General features: G+C 39.0%; 1 protein-coding gene across 2 annotated transcripts in view; it reads left to right on the top strand.

Annotated features, from left to right (window-relative positions):
- Positions 1–21,620, top strand: part of cntn4 (contactin 4) — a 149,360-nt gene that overhangs the window by 78,657 nt on the left and 49,083 nt on the right. For both annotated transcript variants that reach the window (XM_029431452.1, XM_029431451.1), the window contains exons 6-9: positions 10,507–10,710; positions 14,052–14,154; positions 15,323–15,507; positions 20,786–20,925. In XM_029431452.1, coding sequence (XP_029287312.1) covers positions 10,507–10,710; positions 14,052–14,154; positions 15,323–15,507; positions 20,786–20,925 — 632 coding nt within the window. The remainder of the gene's footprint in view (positions 1–10,506; positions 10,711–14,051; positions 14,155–15,322; positions 15,508–20,785; positions 20,926–21,620) is intronic.

Raw genomic sequence — 21,620 nt, 5'->3', positions numbered from 1 at the left:
GTCCTCTGGTTTCATACTGGTAAACTGATGGTAGTGTTCTGATTAGAGTGTGTTATCAATGTAGCAACTTCCTCCCCCATAACCTGTAGAGAAAATCACTGTTGTGTAGCTACAACCGCCACTGCCGTCAGCAGCGGATTCCTTCCTTGTTCATCGTTCAGGAGTTTTTTCTGCAGACGTCTCCGCTCCAAAACAAACAGACCAGTTGATTAAAAGCTGAACAAAGCAGTTTCCGTTTTTAAATCAGTGTTTTGCCCACGCTGCTTGGCTTGTGTTAACGTTTATTCAGCTTAGTTCTCTGTTAACTTAAGAACCAGGCGTCCAATGACGGAAATCCTTCATCCGGTTAAACTATATAGATAATAATGACCGAGATCTAAAATAAATTATCTATAAATGTGGCTTATAACTAGATACAAGGTCAATTTCAGACAGCCTTTTGTCGACGGAACCAGGCTGATGCTAAATTCCAGGTTATTGGTGTCAGGACCTCAGACACAGGGAAGGAAGATTCAAACGCACGACACCAGAAACAAATGTAAAATGTAAAGTGTAAAAAAACATAACTTTACTTCAAAAAATAATCAAACTCAAAACGCTCACTAGGATATACAAACCTTTCAGAAAATCACACTTCTTGATACATTGGTTCATTGCACATGATATAACAAGACAAAGGGAGACAGGACTATTTCTACCAGAGGTGAGTGGGAACAGGTGGAAACAATCAGGGGCGGGGCAGACGCTGACGATGGTGGGAAACCACACAAAGACAGGAAGTAAAAGGATCTGGATTGAGAAACAGGAAGTGACATGACAACATGAAAACGTCAACAAACTTGACGAGACATGACAATTGGCCTCCAAAATTATGTAATCCTTGCAGCGCTCTATTTCACCAAGCTTCAAACACTTAATATGTTGGGCATTATTCATCTTTTTCATTCATTTTCAAGCTGGAAAAAGGTCAGAATGATCATGTAAACATTAATTAAAAATGGTATTGTACTGGATTATTAAGAGAGGTGGTGAAATCCCCGTATAGGTCCCTTTGGTCGTCAAGTGTGCTCGAGATCATCAAGTTCATGAGTAACGTAAATTTGAACAACCCACAGATGTGGTGTTTGTTTTCTGATATTCTAAATATATACAAAATGTTTTGAAAAGAGACAAGGCAACATAGTTGTTTTGTTGTCAGCCTCTTACAATATTGAAATGACTTAATCCACTTGAATATAATGCAAATTGTGACTCCTAATGTCGAATGCAAACTGTAAGAGATCCTTTTGATGTCACTGTGAGATGACGGAAACATCACAAACCTCTCCATACGCTGTGTTAACTCCAGTGGTATTTGTTGATGATACTGTACATGACTCATATTTAGTATTCTTTCATCAGGGATTATACTGCTCTTAATCTGATTAGTAGATGACACATTTCACAATCTCCATGAGTAATCTGCTTTCACAATCCCACATCCAGTCATATTTTGCCCTCTTCATCTGTCTGGGGACTTCAGCTCTCTGGAATTATATCACATGTCACTGTCAGACCATCCATGCCCAACCCGCTGAGTCTTTATTCCAAACGCTTGCAGTTTTGACTGTAATGTGGCTCAGTTACCTTACAGTGAAGAGAAACTTCAGTGGCAAGCAGCCGACAACATGACAGCAGCATGAAATGGGATATAGTGTATTTTCAGGCGGTGACACTAGGACTTGATTGGAGTTTCTAATCACGTATGAAAAGGTCACAGAGGAGTCTGAATGTAGCGCGTGCATTTCCCAGAAGACATGTGTGAGTGACATGCTTCCTAAATCTCTCTATAAGCTCCTTAAAGTTTACCGTGCACATACTGTAGCTGTTGTTATTGTTGCATTTGAAGTGTATGTGTGAGGGAGAGGGACCATGTAGGTTCACATGTATACACCTGACGTGTGTACAACACGTGTAAAGAACTAAATTCAGACATTGCCATTTATTTTTCTTTATGATCGACAGTGTGTGAGCACCTCTATCCTCTGTGCTGGGCTGCAGTCACACGTCATGTCCTCAGGCTCCCCGGTGCCGCTGCATAAACACAAATCCCTCAGTGCCCGTAGGGATTTCATCCCAAAAGAAATGCGCTGTCACCTGCTGTGCAAAGGGGAAAATAACAATTGTCGAAAACATGACAGCGACGTCCACAGCGCCCGGCTTGCTTAGCAGAGCACTGGACCACAACTTTTAAGTTGAATCCATAACACCTCATAGCTGGCCAGCCTTTACAGCTGTATTACTGCATCTACTGGTGCAAAGAGTTCAGCTCAGTTAGTGGGATTGTTCACTGCTCTCAGACTGTGTGAGCTTTGCACTGAACCAAGCAGGGTTACTTAAATTGTGGATCCTTCATATCCTGGTTTATGTCTTCTAAAAATATATTCAGGTAAAATATATTTATTTTCCTACTGCATAACTGATCAATTGTGATAAAACAAGGAGTGTTCAAGTTTCTGTAATACAAAGAAGAGGACATGTTAGCTGCACAAATCACTACGGTTTAGTTTAAAGCTGCACATTTCCTGATTATTAACTTGATAAATTGCTTAGCCTATAAATGTCAAAAGATAGTGAAAAACAGTCATCACTGCTAGAGTCTAGCAGCTTGAGGCTACATTAGCCGCTACTAGCATAACACCCACTGATTTCTGACCCAACTGTCGATGGTAGAGTTGCATTGTGGGTAAAGTATTTGTCAGGTTTTGACTAGTTAAATTAATATCTGGTATACAAAATACGATATCTCTGGTTCTGCTGCATGGATTTTGATCCTAAATTGGTTAAGTACTCTTTTTATGTTTAATGTGGCTCTTAATAAAAGTATATTTTTCCTCTTGGTAAAAAAGGGTTATTGGCTCGACCTGCAGCAGAACAGCAGCTGTATCACTATAACTGTCTGTCTCATGAGTGTAGGACCATCGAGGATTCATGTTGTCCTGTACGTCGCAGTGGGATCAGTCTTACCTGTTGAAATAATGATGCAAGCTAGAGCCTGTGCTTAAGCTGCATCAGATAGTATGTTGCAATCTCGCTCTTCTTCTTCAGGGAACAGCAGTTATAGTCATAACATAACGTTGGATTTCTCAGATGCACGTGTCATATTTTCATGCAAGGTACAGTTGCCACTGGACGTCAAAGGTTAAAGAGTGCCAGTGATAGACAAATTGTAATAAACTTGAATTATTATTGATACATTTTTTACATATTATACAACTTTTCTGCCGCTTTACTTGTTTTGGTTTTGATGGTTAATTAATTTGATGCAATAACAAATCATAAGGGGAATCTCCGTATAATTTTACTTTGATCAAGAATTATTTGTCTTGATTTTTTTTTTTATACTGTTGCATAATTTTAAATATTCTCTCACACTAATTCTAAATTAAGATGTTTGCTTGAGATTCAGAGTTTTATTTTATTTTATGAACATAATTTTCTTTGAAACCCTATTAAATCTGCTTCCAGACTCACCATAACACACATATCAATGTGAGGATGACAAATCTTGAGATTAATAAAAGAGAATATATGTAAGAATAAGAAAAGGCCAGGTTCACCTGCAGTTATCTAATACTGTAGAAACCAAAAACATAGTGTCACACCTTTGCTGCTACTCACTGGCATTAACCTTCTAGAAACCTACACACACACACACGCACACTTACTTACATGCACAGTATCACCTATGCAGCTATAGCTGTCATCCTTTATTAATTCAGCAATGGACTGGAATAACAAAACAGTCACCTATGCTAGAGGAAATGTTGATTTAAAAACATAAATATATAGTTTTTACCCACCATCCACCTAAACAGGTGAGTTCAATATGACCTACTTCAACATATTAACTTGAGCACTACCTTATGGTTTCTAATGTGCACCATGTCATCAGAGATCCTACATGCTCTTACAGTCAGCAGTGGAGAGACAATGAAAAAGAACCTTAGTGCAGATCAGGCATGACACACCCTTCCAGTCCAGATCCAAGCACAAAGGCAGAGCGGGTGCTGCTGCCTCCACGCGCCATCCGCACACTGACTCTCCGTCTGACAGGCCAATGTCAGAGCATGCCAGAAATATATGCTAATTAGTATCTGCAGAGTCAAAGGAAGGGGACTAGATTATCTCAACCTGGTTACAACACGTGTGGTATATTCTAAACCATGACACCTTCAACATTTCCTTCAAATGCGCAGTCCAGTTCCCCTCCTGTCTGTCACTGTGGATCAGAGGCAGCAAGAGGAGCAGAGCTGCTGTCAGAGCTGCTATTTCAAAGCCAGGCGCATTAATAGGCTGCCAGTGTGACCCAGCCGCACTCTTTGTCCTACACAATTACTGTGTTTGGGTGCAGACCTAATGCTGCTGACCTCTATTTTGTAATGGGGAAAGACCTTTAAGCGGCACTCAAGACTGAAACCACGTGTGTGCATCTCCATTAAGGATAGATCTTTTTCTTGTGTGTGTGTGTTGTCCCTGTTTTTACTCCCACCCGAGGCTTTGAGTGCATAGAGCATGTGCATCATGTCCGGTCCTGTAAAGGAAGCAGTTGTACAGAGGATTCTTGGAGCCTGGAGCAGATATGGGAGTACTGCACTCAGCAACACAATGCGAGATGACAGTAGTTTAACTGAGGCAGGGTTTTTTTTGTTTCTGTGCAAAGAGGGCAGCCTTTCAAAGATGCTCTCGTAAATCAGCAAATGTGTATATTCTAATTGGACCCAATTGTGTGTTGGTTTTCACAGTTGACTTTTGGACCTTTGTCATGTGGAGTCTGTCACCATGTTGTTGTTTTTTGGCTGCAAAAAGAAGCACTCCTTTTCACGGCTCTGGGAGTATTTTAGGAGAAGTAGTTCATGTTGTGTTTTACCCTGTTTGACACGACCCAGCATCCCCTCCTACTCATTAATGTAATATAACGCCATGACGCCTGTAATCAGAGAACTATTCAGCCTGGAAGAGGACGAGGGTGAACAGTTTTGAGGTAAATTTGTGCATTTTGCAGCATGTCCACGTCCCACTGCTTTGTAATTGGGTGATTAAAAATGCATATTGTTGTCACAGTGTGCTCTTACATGTATTATTAATATTAAATGATGAGGCAGCTGATGCTGCTAATATATTATGATGCTGAGGCTTCCTGATGTAACTCCTTTGTATTGACAGATGGCTGCTTTGTTTGTTTGGGAAAATATCTTTTTGTTGTTCCTCATAGCCTTTGTCCAAATGAATATGTATTGCTTTTAGCAGTAGGGGCAGACCCCCCTAGGGAGTGTCAGTAGCTGGCTTTGCTCTGAGGCTGCAGCAGGAGGGAGAGAAGCAGGCCAGGGCCTGTATTGTGTAGAAATTAATCACATTACAGAAAAAAGAAAAAAAAAGACATGGCTGGTTTTTCCGACTGCTGGCTGACGTCAGTAACTGTAACAGATACATAAAACCTGCCAGTTGAAGCAATCACTGACTACAATTGCTCCACAGTGACTTTGTTAGTTGTCATCTGCTGCATTTTGTTTATTTACCTTAAATCAACTGTCAGCGGATGATGCAGTGCTCATCTTTCCATTGTTGACTTCGATGATGCCATATTTACAAAGCTGGAGAAACCTCTATAACAAATGAGACTGAAATGTACAGACTCCATTTGGACTGTAGCTTTGAGTGGCAGGGTGCATACATCCTCTATTGGGATGACGCCATCGGATTTATGTGTTGTACTTATGTGGCTACAGTGAGGTAATGGACACATGGTACACGTTGATTAGATTAGTGAAATCAAAGGGACACTGCTCATGGAGAACACTGCTCACCCTGTAAAAACAGTCATATAACGTCCTCTGTGGCTCTGGAAGAGCTTTGTAAGGTCTGAAAGAAAAACCCAGATGATGTCTTCAGGGTCAACTCGGCTTGGGTTTGGAGATATTTGTATGCCTCCGTGCCGGCAACAGCTGTGGCTGGAGGCAATATGTTTTCAGGTTGTCCATCCGTCCGTCCCATTCTTGTGAATGCGATATCTCAGGACTGCCTGAGGGAATCTCTTTAAAAACAAAAGTCTTAATAGGATCAAATGATGAAGTGATGACATTTTGGATAAAAATGGATGTAAACTGCAACTTGACTCATTGGCAGAGGCATAAAACCGCGTGTGAAGTTTTGGGAGACGTGGGCATTTACCAGGTTGGGGAGGGTCTAACATTAAATGCATTAAGGGAAATGAAGGATCTGGCATTTTAAGGGATTGACTCGTATTTTAGGACCTAAAAGTCCTGATATCTCTGCCTTTACTATATCAATTATTGTCCACCTTATGTTCCATCCCTCCCGGAAGTCCAACTTTACGGAAGTGCAACACCAAATTGCTGATGTATCCCTCCACCTCCGCTCTTTTGGTGCGTATTTGATATGTAAACCAGCTCACTCATACAGTATAGTGGAGCTTTGTATTGGTATTTAGCAATAATGTTGTTGTCTGCTAACAGCAGTTTGTTCAGTTTAGCTGAGCTGTAGTAAGTAAACTAAATAAGCCTGAAGTTCAAGTTAATAACTTTCTATGCAAGTTATTTTTGTCTTTTCAAAGAATGTATTAATTTATTGTTACTGGTCTTCATGAAACTAAGTGCTCACAGCGCAGATTAACATTTCGGCTGACAGGGATGATAGACCCTTTGGGATTACTGCCCACCATCTTTGCCGTTGTGCTCCATCTTTACATTATCACAAATCAGTCTGGGCGTGATCTTAACGATGTAATAAACGGGCATGTTTGACTTGCACGACTTGTTCAGTCTTTGAATATTCAGTGAGGCCTGTCCTTTGAAGCTGCTCCTACATCTCCTTTTGTGAGCGAAGCAGCTTTATTCATCGTGACTTATGCAAAGTGATCTTTAACCTAGAGGGGAAACCAGACCAAACTCTTCAGGGACAAACCTCTCTACAATATATCACAATTTTTGAAATAACAAGACCAAAAGAAGCCATCGACTCTTGTGTTGTATCATTGTATATTGTCAGACTCAAAAAAATTTAACACCAGACTATAGTCTAAATCAACTTAAATTGTTAATTTGAGCTCATACGCTGAATTTGTCATAATAAAAAAATAAGGCTGATTTCCTGTTGCCATGGCAGTGACTGTACTTCTGTCTCCCAGGGCAGCTGGATTTCTCTTACATTTTGTTTTGGAGATGTCCTGTTTTTATGCCAGGGCGCATTGTGTAACCCATAAAATCAATGCCCTGGATGATTTTGTGAAGAAGGTTCGGCCAGCTGTGTGAGACATCTCATTATGTTTTCGCTCTCTGCGGCATTCTGCAGCACATGTTGTGCCATGTTGTAGTATGGGTTTTAAACATAGAACGAGAGCAGGTGCAGCCATAGTCCAAAAGCACTGGAGAGGAAACAAACACAAACAACATGCCTTATCCTGCCTTGAAGTGTCCCTTGTCCCCAAGCACCTCTGCTGTGCTCAGCTCAGCTGCCAAATCCTAAACCCGAGCCACAAATGGTGCTGATCGGCCGGCTCCATAGGTTCCCGTACACTACCTGCTCCTTTCAACCAGCAGGAGTATGGGTTCATGCTGTGATAAATGGCCAAGTACCTAGGAGAGGCAAGGGCATCCTCCAATTACTAGTTGCCAAACAAATGGTATGGTTACACACAGCAGGAACATAGTGTATGCCTGTGAGTTGGACTGGCTGCAAATCTCCAAAGCAGCAGATTATGTCAAAACATTGGATTAGTTGACTTCATAGACTGCATATAAGAAGTGAATGTAGTGAACTTGACGTCACCAATTGGTTTGTGGACTACGGTTTGGAACCTTTGAGTTTGGTTTTTTTAAACCAGAAGTGACACGAGAGGGTGGAGCAAAGTACACTGAAAATGACATTTTTAGGCGACCAAAATTTCTCAATTAACTAAAAACGCACTGTGAAAGGGTTAAATATCTATGACAAAAACATGGACAACACCTAAATCAGACAACACTGCGGTAGCGACCTGTCAATCACAAGGTAAGCTCTGCTTTATTGTCTACGCTGTATTGAACAAGATTTGCAATCTAGCAATTAAGATCTGACGTCTTTTGAAACATGTGGAGACGTTGCTGGCTATTAGAGACATTGCAAACTTAAGGCAATTCCGCATTGGCTTCACTTTTCAGACCTGGAGGTTTCTGCTTGGTTGACTTCAATAATGTAAAGAACTCATCAAGTAGTAGATCTCATATGAACAAGTCTAACCCATAGAGGTTACTGACATCCTGTATTATTTCGACAAAGCTACTGAAAAATAAATGGAAACATAAATTATGAAAAATACGACATGACAAACATTCTCTATTTCTCTCACTCCACATAGAATATGTAAAATATAAATTAATGTGTGCTCTGTTGACATGCATGTGCATTGTGGAGCATTTGTTTCAATTTAAACACTGGTCCACACTAGATTGGATTATTGACCAGGTTAATGGAGATCCATAATTACTTAATTTAATCTACTGTTAAAGTCAGTCATTGATTATTGTTACATAGTAATTACATAATTGTATTAGTGTCTTAAATTCTCAATAATTGGCCATTGTTTTTTATAATGTGTTGTCTTTAAATCAGATAACTGCATAAACCAATTATGTCTTAATCTGGCTTCTTACTGAAGGTACAAAATGTGAAAGGAACAAGAAAGAAAGAAATCATTTTGTAAGTGGATCTCAAGATCAAAATGTGTGTTTGGCTCATTTTTGAAATACTCCAACACAATGATGTGACATGGAGGTAAGGTTGACATTTAAACTCCAACAATGTTTTATTGATTCAGCAGTCTGACAGGATCTTTCCATCATGATGCCCTACTTCCTGTTAGTGATAAGTCGCCACTTTGACTGCTTCCTCTAAAATGGTTGAGATGTAATTCTAGAAGGTCCTGCCTCTCTCATAAATACAAAACATTTTGCATCCTAATCCATCATTGTATGAGCTTGTCAGTACAATTCTTGTCAAATGTTGACATCATGTCATCTGTGAATGTTGTAAGTAACTAGCTACAGCTCGCCAGTCAACACAATCAGTTTACCCCTCAGCTGGCTAGCATATAGTGTTGCTATGTTAGCTCATAGTACGATAATGTTTTATTAATGTAGATGGGCTTTCAACGTATTTATGTATTTAGTCATTGGTTATTTTGTAAACATTGGCACGATATTTAAAATTTAAATAATAATAACACTAAAAATACAAACTATACAAATAAATAAATAAAAATAAAATGAGTAACTTAAAATGATTGCATTTGGAACCTTACAGTCAACAATTCAACACAAACTAAATAAAATACAATATAAATACAGCCACATGCAGTAAAGGATGGAGTATGGCACACCTTGCTCACAATAACATTACTTTATGTCCTTCATCTTAGCCTCACACTTCCAATGCTATTCAATGTCAGCAATTTTAACTAATTCATAAAACATATTCCAAACATTGCCAAATCCATAAGCTTTGTTCCTCACTATATACAGTAGGTTAGTTTTTCAAGAGCCAGAATTGCTGATGATTAAAAACCATCAGCCGAAACAGGGGCCAGTCACATTCTTCCAACAAAGCGCAATCGAGCCCCTCGTCTGTTTTAAACACTGGTCGACCACCATTTTCTCTCCTTCACAGGGTAAATACAACACGCACCAAACACACACAGCCTTGGACTGAAAGGTATTGAGGACGAGGTCATCTGAGAGACAAAGTGCACCATTAACCTCCAAAATCTTTGAATCTCAACACATTCCCGCAAGCAATGAGGCAAAGTGCCTGGGTGTTTATTGCTCTTTTAACCTTGGACAGGAATATTAGGATGACATGTATTTAAAGCGACAATTCTCAGTCAAGTATTGATTGTTTGTGTTTGAAAATGTAATTTATTGGTTATTTTAGTCCTTTATTTTGAATTCCAGCTATTCATCAGCTGGTTAGCACAACACTGTAATGTTGTCAGAAGGAACAAGAAAGGTTCATTGTTATTCATTTGCTTCAATGTGAAATCGGTTCTATTATTTGTTTGTTTACTACTTAAGATTCCATGTGCCTTATTGTAAAGTGTTAACATGCCTTTTGCCCTTGTGGTCTTTGTTTGTAATTATCTCTGTTGGCTTGCTGTGGATGTGTCATGACAACTCACCCCAATGTCTCATAAATCCCTAGTTGAATATTCAGACCTCATCCACATGAAACATGCTCATTTGAATATACTCTAGATAATTACATTTGTTTGTAGCCTTTGACTGATCCTATCATCAATTTTCACTTCAGCGTGATATAACTTTGTCACCATGTTCGCTACACTCAGGAGGTCTAAAAGTTCTCACACGCCGCCACCTCCACCACCAACATATCTCAGTTCGCTCCACTCCGCATCACAACCTTCTGCCAGTCTCATCTAAAGTGAGAATTCTCTTTTTCTTCTTCTATCCACAGATCTCGTATTTTCCTGGATCTTCAACGAGTACCCGACATTTGTGAAGCAGGATACTCGCCGATTCATCTCACAGGAGACAGGGAATCTGTATATCGCCAAAGTGGAGCCCTCGGATGTTGGAAACTACACCTGTGTGGTGACCAACACCGTCACCAAGACCCGAGTCCAGGGTCCACCCACTCCTCTAGTGCTCCGCAGTGATGGTGAGCTCTGCTTTTCAACACGCTAACTAACCCATTAGCTTGAAAACATTAACAACCTCAGCACATAAGACTGCTGGCCTCGGAGTGTGTTCCGGTTAACTAGGCTGGATATCACGCTGTTTCGTCATAGATGTTAATTAAGATGCAAATGCTGCCCCTATTTGTATTAAGTTGGCCTAATCAAATCCATGGTTTTCCACACGATTTCCCTTTTCTAAATGTGGGTGTTAAGTGAGTAAATTAAGGGGTGTAAAACAGAGTTTCAGTTTCAGATTACCCTTAGTGCATTAACGTTTGTTTTTTGCAGCCTTTGCCGCATATGTGATTTGTTCCACCTCATACAGTTCCCATCACTTTTTTAATCCAGATGTCTTTTGTTGGAGCTTCAGGTTTCAACAGTCTAATTGTGATACATTTAATTGCAGACCCCAAGAGTATAAATAGATTTTGGCCCTCCCCTCACAGCCTTCAGGAATTGCGCCAAAATTGCTCGACAAGTATTTTGTTATGACTTTCCATTTCAACTCACTCCAGGTATCAGAATCGGTCCCGACAATCCTCCCTGGAAAGAATCCCTCCATGTATCTAGTGATATCTCTGTTCATGCCTCTCATTCCTCCTTTATTTGTGGGGTATTATTTGGGGTCATCAAGAGGAAAATTACACAATGAAGATTTACTTTTCTAACCTAATTATATTAATGAATTCTATTAATTATTTCTATTTCTATTAATTCTACTCTATTGGAGTAGGCTTTTACATACTGTATGTTCCCATTCCTTATCTGTTCTGTGCTTGCCATACATATACATTTACCTCTTGTAACATTCATCAAGAGTATTTTCCTTCTACTTTTCGTAACTTTTCTTTGTACTTAAAGCTTAAAGCTTCTGTACTGGGATCAAATGGCTGATTTAATACAGCAGTGCTGATTTGGTCCAATCCTGGTCATGATACCAAATAAAATAAAAAGATAATCTTGCTTTTGTCCTTACCTGAAAGTAGGACATGTAGTTTTAAGGAATACAAATGTAATTCAAAGGTTAATTATCTCTTTCTCTGCTAATTTCAGCATGTCCTTTAACATGTGGATATGGTGCTTTAGGCTGGCCTTATCAAGGCACTCCGGAGGAAAGGTCACTGTCAGCAAGTAATCTAATTGTAGGCCTCTGTCCTAGAAGGATTTTCCTTACCATATCTAAAGTAATGCAGTCCAACAAATATGAAGCTGAAGGTTATATTCATAATAAATGTCTTGTATGATATTTGGGAGAGCTTTTGTCTTCCAATTAATTACAACTGATCTGGTGCCATACAAAACCCTAACTACCTCCAGTAGCTTTGTTAGGCCTTGATATGGAAAATTATTACTAATACTATTTGAATCCCCCTATTTAGCATTAATAGCAAGTATATGCATATAAACACTAAAACATTTAAATATGTAACAATAATGTTGTTTCTAAGGTTTTTGTCAACATTTTTTACTTCAAGAATCCAACATGTGTTGGAGGTTTCACATGAGTAGTTATGTTTGTTAACAAATTGAAACATCGAAAACCAAAATATATGCATTTATATTATTATGATATTATAGTGCGTTAATAATTGTATTGATATTGCTTTTAAATGAATAATAGGTGAGGCTAAAATAAAGTAGTACCAAATTGTGATTAGCATTAGTATTAGAACTAGTCGTGGTAGCAGTATTAATGTGTTTTTCTTACCTGTATAGAATCAAATGTTGGCACAGGTAATAATTAAAGGTTAGGTAAAAACAAATTGTGCTTATAATCACATATGATTCCTGGTTAACTTTGTAATGCTGTTATGTAGGTCTGCTGTAATGCTATAGGGCTCAGTTTGAAACTTTGGGTACCAGAAGCTGATTTTGTAGGTAGCCCGGGAAAAAAAAGTGACTGTCATCTTATTTCATAATGTGTGGGCCAGTGTGGACTCCAGATGCCCAAATGCATGTGAACAAGCACTGAAGTGGTGTTCTTTTTTTTTTATAATATGTCCCTTTTAAAAAAGTAATGGCCAATTCGGTTGACAACATTCTTTGAGCATTCAAGAGCCACCGCCAAAATAATTTCTGCTGGCTGACAGAATTGCGAATAGCTTGGGTGATTTCAGAGATCGCTTTCTCAAGCAATTCCCGAACACTTTCCTTATCTGCTTCCTCCCTTTCTTTTTTCATTACACTCTTATTTCTCCGACGGCAGCAGAACACGAGCTACACTGCGGTCATGGGGGCGCAAGTACGGGGGGGGGGGGGGGTGGAGGTTGACCATTAAACAGGTGTCCCCTACAAAAGGTTATGGTATGAGACAATTACCTGTTCCCACTTCCACCTGTCTGCTTAAAATGTGCGATAGTGCTGTGGTTACATTCCAGTATGAGACAGTTGTGATAAGGATCTGAATTAGCTTTCACAGTCACTCAGGGAGCCGTCCTGATAACACATGCCACGCCAAATCAACGAGATGAAATTGGCCCGTTTCCTCCATCTCTGGAGCTATTTGTGCAACACAGCCCTGAATTACAGCAATGAGGGAAACCTATTGTTACACAGGTGGATGAGAACAGTTTAAAATACAATGTTGTGTGTGCACCCAGAATTGGCAGAGCTAGGAGAAAATGAAATGACACCCATTACACATTCATTGATATTATTTACTTTAGTGTCATTTAAGGTGATGACAAAAATAAGATTTTTTTTTCCAGCGATGTTCGACACTCCATTCTCGCTTTATGAATAAGTCTCTCCCAAAGCTGGAACACCAGAGAGCCCACATTCCTGTCTTCTCCTTTATCCAGACATTTTTAGCATGCACAGCAGCAATATTATAATCCACCAGAGCTGCTTCCCCGACAGTGAATGGGATGCTTTGTAGACACAGTGGCGGTACACAGGGGGATTTGATGGGCCCATTTTCTGGTTCATAGCTGTTAGCACTACAACAAGATGAAACTCATCTGGATGTAAAGGCTCAAACCGTCTACGAATTCTCAAAGTTGTTTTTTCCATTCAACATCAGTATGTTGCATGTCCACTGGAGAGCTGTGCTTTGCTTTCTTTTTCTCATTATTTTCAATGGGAGAGCATTCTGTGACGGCGCTGAGCGCAGAGAGTGTTTCTGCTGCTCAGATTGCATAGCGTTGGAAGTGGAAAAACAATTCAACTTCTTGTAAAAATAAAAAAAAGACTATGCTCAGCAGAAGCAACAGCTAGTGTTTTTATTTAGTTTTTTTGTTGCGCTTGAGTTACAAATCAAAAACACAACTTGTTTTTTCTTTTTTTGCACTAACATCTACGCTCATTTGCATTTCTCTTTCAGGTGTTATGGGTGAATATGAGCCAAAGATTGAAGTTCAGTTTCCAGAGGTTGTTCATGTTGCCAAAGGATCCACTGTAAAGCTGGAATGCTTCGCTCTGGGAAAGTAAGCCCACTCTTATTCAGGCTTCGCGTACTCACTCGCATATAAAAGTAAAATATTACCAGAAGAGTGCTGGGATATTTTTTTCATGTGCTTCACCACTTTGCCGCAATCCTCATGTGTTTCAAGTTAAGCTGTGCATTTTAGAAATTAGAGTGCACTTGTCAAAATATTCTGTTAAAATATCATGTTTTGTAAAACAATGTACTAGATTACTGAACGGGCCTTAACTGCACTCCTTATAAACCCCTTAAACTTTCCTTATAAATATCAATATCATGGTGTGCCATGGAAAAGGTACATTTATGATGTAAAATGTATTAGTTTGATCCTTAAAAGACCAAAGCAAAGCCTTAAACGTTGTGCTTCTCACCTTGCTCTTGCATTAAATATTAAGGGTTTTCATGACACATTTTGAGGTTAATGTGAGCACATTGTCTTTAATCTTGCAAATGAAGAGACATTTGAGATATTATATTCAAATATTTAAGGGACAGAGAGTTTGTCTGTGTCTTGATAATAAATAACTGGCTGAAATTAATTAGTTCAGGATTTCTCACCATCAACTGTCTTTATCTTTATACTGTCTGATGATGATATTATTCTCAATAAGGCACTTGGACATGTTTGGTAAATGTATTGAAAGTTCACTTTTAGTTTTGTTTCAATTATATTATAAATAAACAAAAAGTCCCAAACAAAAATTCATATAGTGTTCAAACCTCAGTTATATATTTGTTAATCAGTTTATTTAAAAATATTGTTTTAAATCTATTTAGTGTATAACACATTTTATTTTTATTTTCAGAACAATTCCACAAGTAACTTTTTTATTTGTTCACGTATTTTTTGTAATCATGCACATTCCTCTAAGTTTATACTGACTCACAATCATTTTGAATATCAAATCAATTGGATACAGTGTGGAACCATCTTATTTTTTACTTAATACATTTGTTGTGCAGTTTTAAAGTCAACCAAATCAGTAAATATGAGAGCATGTGATTATATAAATAATATGTCTCTTCCACTTGGTGTCAAAACTTAAATAATATTTTTTAATTCATCACAATCTGTACTTGTGGACAACTTTGTTCACTTTTGAGCAAAAAGTCATTCACAAAAACGTAACGCTGACTTCAGCTAAACTCCTCCGTGTCTCTTCTCACAGCCCGGTACCGTCTATAAACTGGAGAAGAGTGGACGCTGTACCCTTCCCCAGGAAAGTGGACATGAGGAAATCCAGTGGCGTCTTGGAAATCCCATATTTCCAGCAGGAGGACGCCGGCACGTACGAGTGTGTGGCGGAGAACTCCAGGGGGATGAACACAGTGAAAGGGAAGCTCTCTTTCTACGGTAGGTGATCCTGACATGCATGAATATTTGACCAGCGTGAACCACATCTGTCAGAGCGGCTCAGACTAAAAGGCAGCAAAAGTAGACACAACTGTTCTTATAAAGCAGTCAGCTGCGATCAGCAGAGCCTCATGTGGCGTACACGAGGAGGGAGGCTCGTTTTAACGCCACATCAAAATGATTAAAGGCTGTCAGCCATGATGATGCCTTTAATATTTTGATCCAGATTAAAGGAGTGATGCGGATGAGGCTGAGCCCTTGAATACGACCTTGTTGGTGAGCCTTGTATTGGGTTCCAGATGGCATCATGATTGACATCCAACTTGACTGGAGATCAAAGTCGTTAAATGTACTGTACATGGGCCAGTGGCACATATGTCAGGGACATAATCTGCATCAAGAGGAACAGGGTTGGTAGGTTCAGTCATTGTTGCTGATCGTTCCGTAGTTACACCTCTTGAGTTTAGAAGCTAGAAGTCATAATATGCACTGCCACTCCACTCCAACACAACAAAATCCACCATCAGAAAAATAATCTGCTGTTACAACATTGAAATCTTAATTTTCATTTCCTTTTTAAAATTGTGTATTATTTTCAACTATATATCTATTAGATGCAGCCATATTTTAGTAAACATCTTAATTGAGCTACATATATATGTAACATTTTAACGGAAAATAAGGAAGTAAAAATAATAATATAAATAATAACTCCAATGGCAGTCGGAGACCTCCTTCAAGGCCAATGCTGCATTCAAGTGCTCCTTGGACAGTCCCATTTCCTGAGTTTGGTAGTCCTTCTTCAGACTTTGGTGTGTTCATGAGCAAAGATGATGTATTATTTTACTCAGAGCGACAAAAAAGAATAGAAAAAAAGAGGTATAAATATAGAAAATATGGATAGCACAACATTGAGATCTCTAAATAGCCTGGCGTTTGTGTTGTTTATTGAACAGCGCTATACTGTAGGACTTTGATATTTTTGCAATTCAACAATTATTACAACTTCTTCTTTATTTTCTGTATAGTGTAGAATTCTGTAAAATTAGATAAAATGGTCACGAAATATCCAGCTAAAGTTCCCCTTACCGTACCTTTTTCTTCTGCTCTCATACTATGAGAAACTAGAAGATTTTAATATCTATGGTTCATTTATAAATATATATATTTTTTTTTTTCAAAGTTTACAATAAGGGTGAGACCAACACCGTCTCACTTCCATATTACATACTAATCAACTCTATTTTATAAGTATTATAGTTGGTAATGTTCAAAACTGTAGTGTTGAATAAGCTTTACTAATGGCAAACAATAAGTCATAAGGATTAGTACAGTATAAACTGAAACTTGGTTGGAAAGTAAATCATTTAGAGAAGAGGAAGCTCATTTTATGAATCCTATTTGTTTATCCATAAATAATCAACGTTAAAAAACCATACAACTTTAAACAGCTATAAAGCTACTACAGCTGTTTCCCTAACCGGGCTTCCACAGTCACAAATGACATGCTCATGAATATATATGGACACTACAATACCCTTACATGTACAGTATATGTTAATATTATGTTGACCAGGACTGATGTGTCAACTTCCTCTTTGAACAATCTATGGATTGTCCTCACAACTCGACCGCTCACTGTTTTCTTCCTTCTGATTGTCTTTCCTTCAAGTCATGCTGTGTTAGCTGTCAAAAATAACTAATTTGGGGCATTAAACAATTTGCCATGATTTACAGGAGTCCTGAAAGCTCTTTGCCTCGTTCCCTAGAACAGCCCAGGTGCACGCTGGGATCCACCAAGGCTTTATTTGTCCCTCTGTGCTGTGGCTCCTCTCTCATTCTTGATGTGTTTTGTCGGAGTCCCCCCCCCCCCCCCCCCCCCCTCTCTCTCTCTCTCTCTCTCTCTCTCTCTCTCTCTGCAGCCAGGTGATAAAAATCGGTAATCTTATTTTGAACTCTCTTTGAATTAAGCCTCTGAGACATTCGTCAGCTTTGTAAGCCAATGGGAGAATCGATAAGGGTATCTCTTGTGCATCCAAGCAGGCTACAGGGGAAAGGGAGCTGGGCTTTGTTAGACAGGAAGAAATTAAGGTGTTACTTTACGGTGGCACTATGGTCACTTTAAAACATTCTCACACTTACAATTGACCCTTACATCCTAGTGCACTACGCCTTGTTTAATTGTTCTGGATATGAAGGAGCTGTACTTCAAACTCAAAGTACCATTTTATTCAACTTTTCCGTCGCCTCATCTTCAACAGGAATGAATTAACTGCATTGACGTTTAATTAAGGATCAAATTCAATTCATTATATCTTCATGCAGCGTAAGTTTAGTTTGGGGTGCGTTTGGACACCGTCTTCACAGTTCTGTAGGAGTTTTGTTAAATTTCCATCTCTGAAGAAAAGCGTGGAAAAGAAATAGGCTTGTGCAGGAAAGTGAACGTGGAGATGTGACAGGTTAGTTTCCCCCCATTTGTATTCACATGTCTGCAGACTTACCGCTGCATTATCTCATAGTGATTTCACTGATAAGACAAATTCCCATCTTTCCTTCTGCTTTAGCCACTTGACATTTGTTCTGATTGTATGCGCGCTTTGGCCCCGTGCAGGCAGAGATGGGCTGCCTGCTTTCATTTGGTCGGCGTTGACTGAGAGTCGATACATGTGCAACGGGTGAGGATAGAGTGAGTGACCCTTTCAGCGGGGGAGAGAAAAACCCACAAATGACAACAAAGCAGTCCTGAAGGTGCAGTGGGTGGGGCAGCTCAGATAGAGGAACTTTCTACCACCGTGCCCTGAGGGCTCAGATAACTCAAAGACGTATCGGGACTGCTGAAAAAGCTGAAATTGATTTTAAGTATTCATCAATGTGAATAAATGTATTCTTTTGTAACATTTAATAGGATAAATCAACTACAACAAACAGAAGGTCGACTCAGATGTTTCATCACGTAGAATGTCTCTTTAATCAACTCTGTCTCCTAGAAAATATTTTCCCATACATCTAAACTGCATTCTCAATTATGTTTCGAGATTTCGTGAAAGATTTGGTTTGGCTTAAAATAAATCACATTTTTTTCTTTATTGAAGTTACGTCAAAAACAAACCTGATCTGGGACAGGATGAATTTCCCTCGAAATGTAAAATAGGCAATTGGTTGAACGATAAAGTCCTTTTTAGCAAGAGCTTTTCTGTAGCAGGAACAATTACTGAAGCATCAGATTTCATTTCTGACAACAGGAAATTGTAACCCTGCTAGCACAGATGGCAGCAGCATAGCCTCCATACAAGTTAAACGTTAATGACCCCAGCCAACCTTGTGCTGCTGCCTCGGCTTGCCAAAGGGATCTTAGAGGCCTATAGTACGGCACATGTACAAATATTTCTCCGATACTGGAAGGACTTTGATGTTGAATCTGTGCAGGACATAAATACACATGACCGCACAAATACCCCCTTCTGGTCTCTGTAGCCACCTCTTTTTATCTGTCTTCGCTCTGTGTTTCTGAACACCCACACACACACACAAAGACATACTAATATTGCAGCTCACACATTGACTGCATGCTGAAGTTGTAATGCACAGAGATAGTGTGCGGATGCATTTGCAGTTATTGAATTTCTTGCTGTGTTTCTTGTCCTGCTTTACTCAAAGGCAATATACTATATAGTAGAAGCCAATTAGAGTAGGATTTGTACTGTTACTGAAAAGCCTCCACAAAGGTCAGTCCTTGAGAGTGGCATTAGGTGAGATCTGCGGAATGGAAAAATACGCTCAGCCATTACTCTTGTCCTGCCACTGGCCTTGTGTGATATAAGATGATGGTAGCTTGACCTACACATCATCCAGATTGTACAGAGCATTACACACACACACACAGCTTTACTGATCTGCTTTTATATACCACTTTTTTTTGCTTAATCATTAACTAGCCTTGAGTTACTCACATGACACAGCAGATAATCAATTCTCCTCTTGTATAATTATACCATCATTTACTCAGATTGTATTGAATGGAGTGTTTTTATGGCACCAGTAGCCCCCCTTATGTACATGGCTCTGGGTTTTTTTTTTAATAATTTTTGTTGCCGTACGTAGAAAAGGAAAATCAAAAGTATAGAACTTTAGTGATAACACACCTTAAACTAAAAGCAATACATGTGGGATTCAAAGTCCCGTGATTAATATTCAACACAGAGACTGAAAACTGTCTTTTAATGTACGGACTAACCAAAACTTAACTAAATATTGGGTAAATATATCATTCAATTATCACAGAAAACTTGCAACAAAACTTGAAAGCAGTAAAATGCCAACAAATTTGCAACAGTGTTGAGACATACATACGTCACATGTGCATATGTCACATTATGGATAACTAGGTTAACATTCTTTCCATAATAATGCTATTACAAATGTTCTGTTTATTGCTGTATTAATGCATTTACCATATATTCACGTTTAGTTTATTTGAAGACCTGATACTTCATGATAAATAACAATTCTAATGATAAATAAGGTTTACCAGCACAAAGAGCCCTGCACTACAATTCTTGTAACTTAAATCTGAGCTTAGTTGTTTTCTCTCCTGTGCTTATGACTTAAGAACATGTCATGGAAATCTTTTTAAGTTATTTTATATTTTATTCATCTTTGAAACAGGTGGGGAAAATAAGTTTTGCCAAGAATATTTTTGTTTTTTTCATATATGATAACAGAAGAAGCGGGAGTGGTTGCACTTCAGCCTCTTGTAGCCTGGAACAAGTGTTATTATTCAATTATTCTGAGAAAAAAAACATCACCTACCAAAACTGATCTGACCAAAACCCTTTCCTACATGTTCTTAAGTCATACACACAGGAGAGACAACCATTTATATCAGGATGGGACCATAAATGTTCTCATTTGACTCTCATGGCTTCTGTAGTGCCCTTCTCTGCTTTGTCTTTGATTAATGTTCAATTCTGGTCTTTTTCGGATAATAATTGAGAATAGTGCAAAATGTCTTCTGAAAGTCATAAGGTTTTGTCAGCCCTGAATATTGCCCTCAGTCCTACGATAGGCTGCATACTGCCTCAAATCTCCAGAAATAGCATTGCAGCCTTGTCTGTAGCCTGACAGACAAAGCCCAGGGTGTATAAGGTACACGTATCTCTCCTTATGTCTTATAAAGCTTTGCAGCTCTGACTACATGGTAATAATTGAAGACTATCTAGCTAAGCATACAAACATTGCTGCCAACACTTTCTAAGTCTCTCATGTTTAATGTTTCCAGCCCCTCCTCATCTCATCGAGAAACCCCAAGATGTCCAGAAGTTCATTGATGATTCCTTGGTGTGGGAGTGCAAAGCCACAGGGAAGCCAAAGCCTTCCTACAGGTGGATGAAAAATGGAGAGAACCTGGAGCCTATAGAGGTGAGATCTGCCAACCTTCTTTAATTTGAAGATAAAGTTCTGCTTCCAAGGTTACGACAATCGCTTTTGTAGCGATGCTGACTCGCTGCTGCTGAATGAAGGATGTGAGCAACCAGAAACCTTTTCAAAGCTTTATTGTGCTGTTGGTTCAAGCTTTATTGACTAGTTTCCATTATTGTTGTCTACAGTACAACACGGTGCCTCGTGTGCAGCAATACAATATGTTATTCACTTCCGCAAAACAGTATTTTTTTAAAAGGAAGTGGACTGTGTATACTGTGCTTTGATGTGATAAGAGACTAAGCAGGCCAAGTAAGTGATGTAAGAGCTACTCTAATCTTCTGGTAAATCTCTTGGCCAAGTGCAGTTATTAATCCTGTGCCACCAAATATGAAAAAATAAGATTCTCTATATAAACACTGTAGATCCTACTTTCATTCTGGCTCTCTGCCACTTTCATATGGCTCCAATCAGCCGACTTTTACATATAACTTTAACTCAAATCTGTTGTTGGCATTTGCAAAAATATGATGCGATATTCCTTCATCATATTGAATTATTATTATATCGGATTCTTTCGCCAGGTTGTTTGGGAAAGATTGATTGGACACTGAGGCACAGCTTGCACCTGATAAATAAACAGGCATTATGTTAATTTGCTTCATTATGCAAAAAGGCGACAAACACACCAGAGG

This window comes from Cottoperca gobio, chromosome 5 (genome assembly GCF_900634415.1).
Source record: "Cottoperca gobio chromosome 5, fCotGob3.1, whole genome shotgun sequence".
In the NCBI taxonomy this organism is placed as follows: domain Eukaryota; kingdom Metazoa; phylum Chordata; class Actinopteri; order Perciformes; family Bovichtidae; genus Cottoperca; species Cottoperca gobio.
This window is presented reverse-complemented; position numbering and strand designations above follow the sequence as displayed.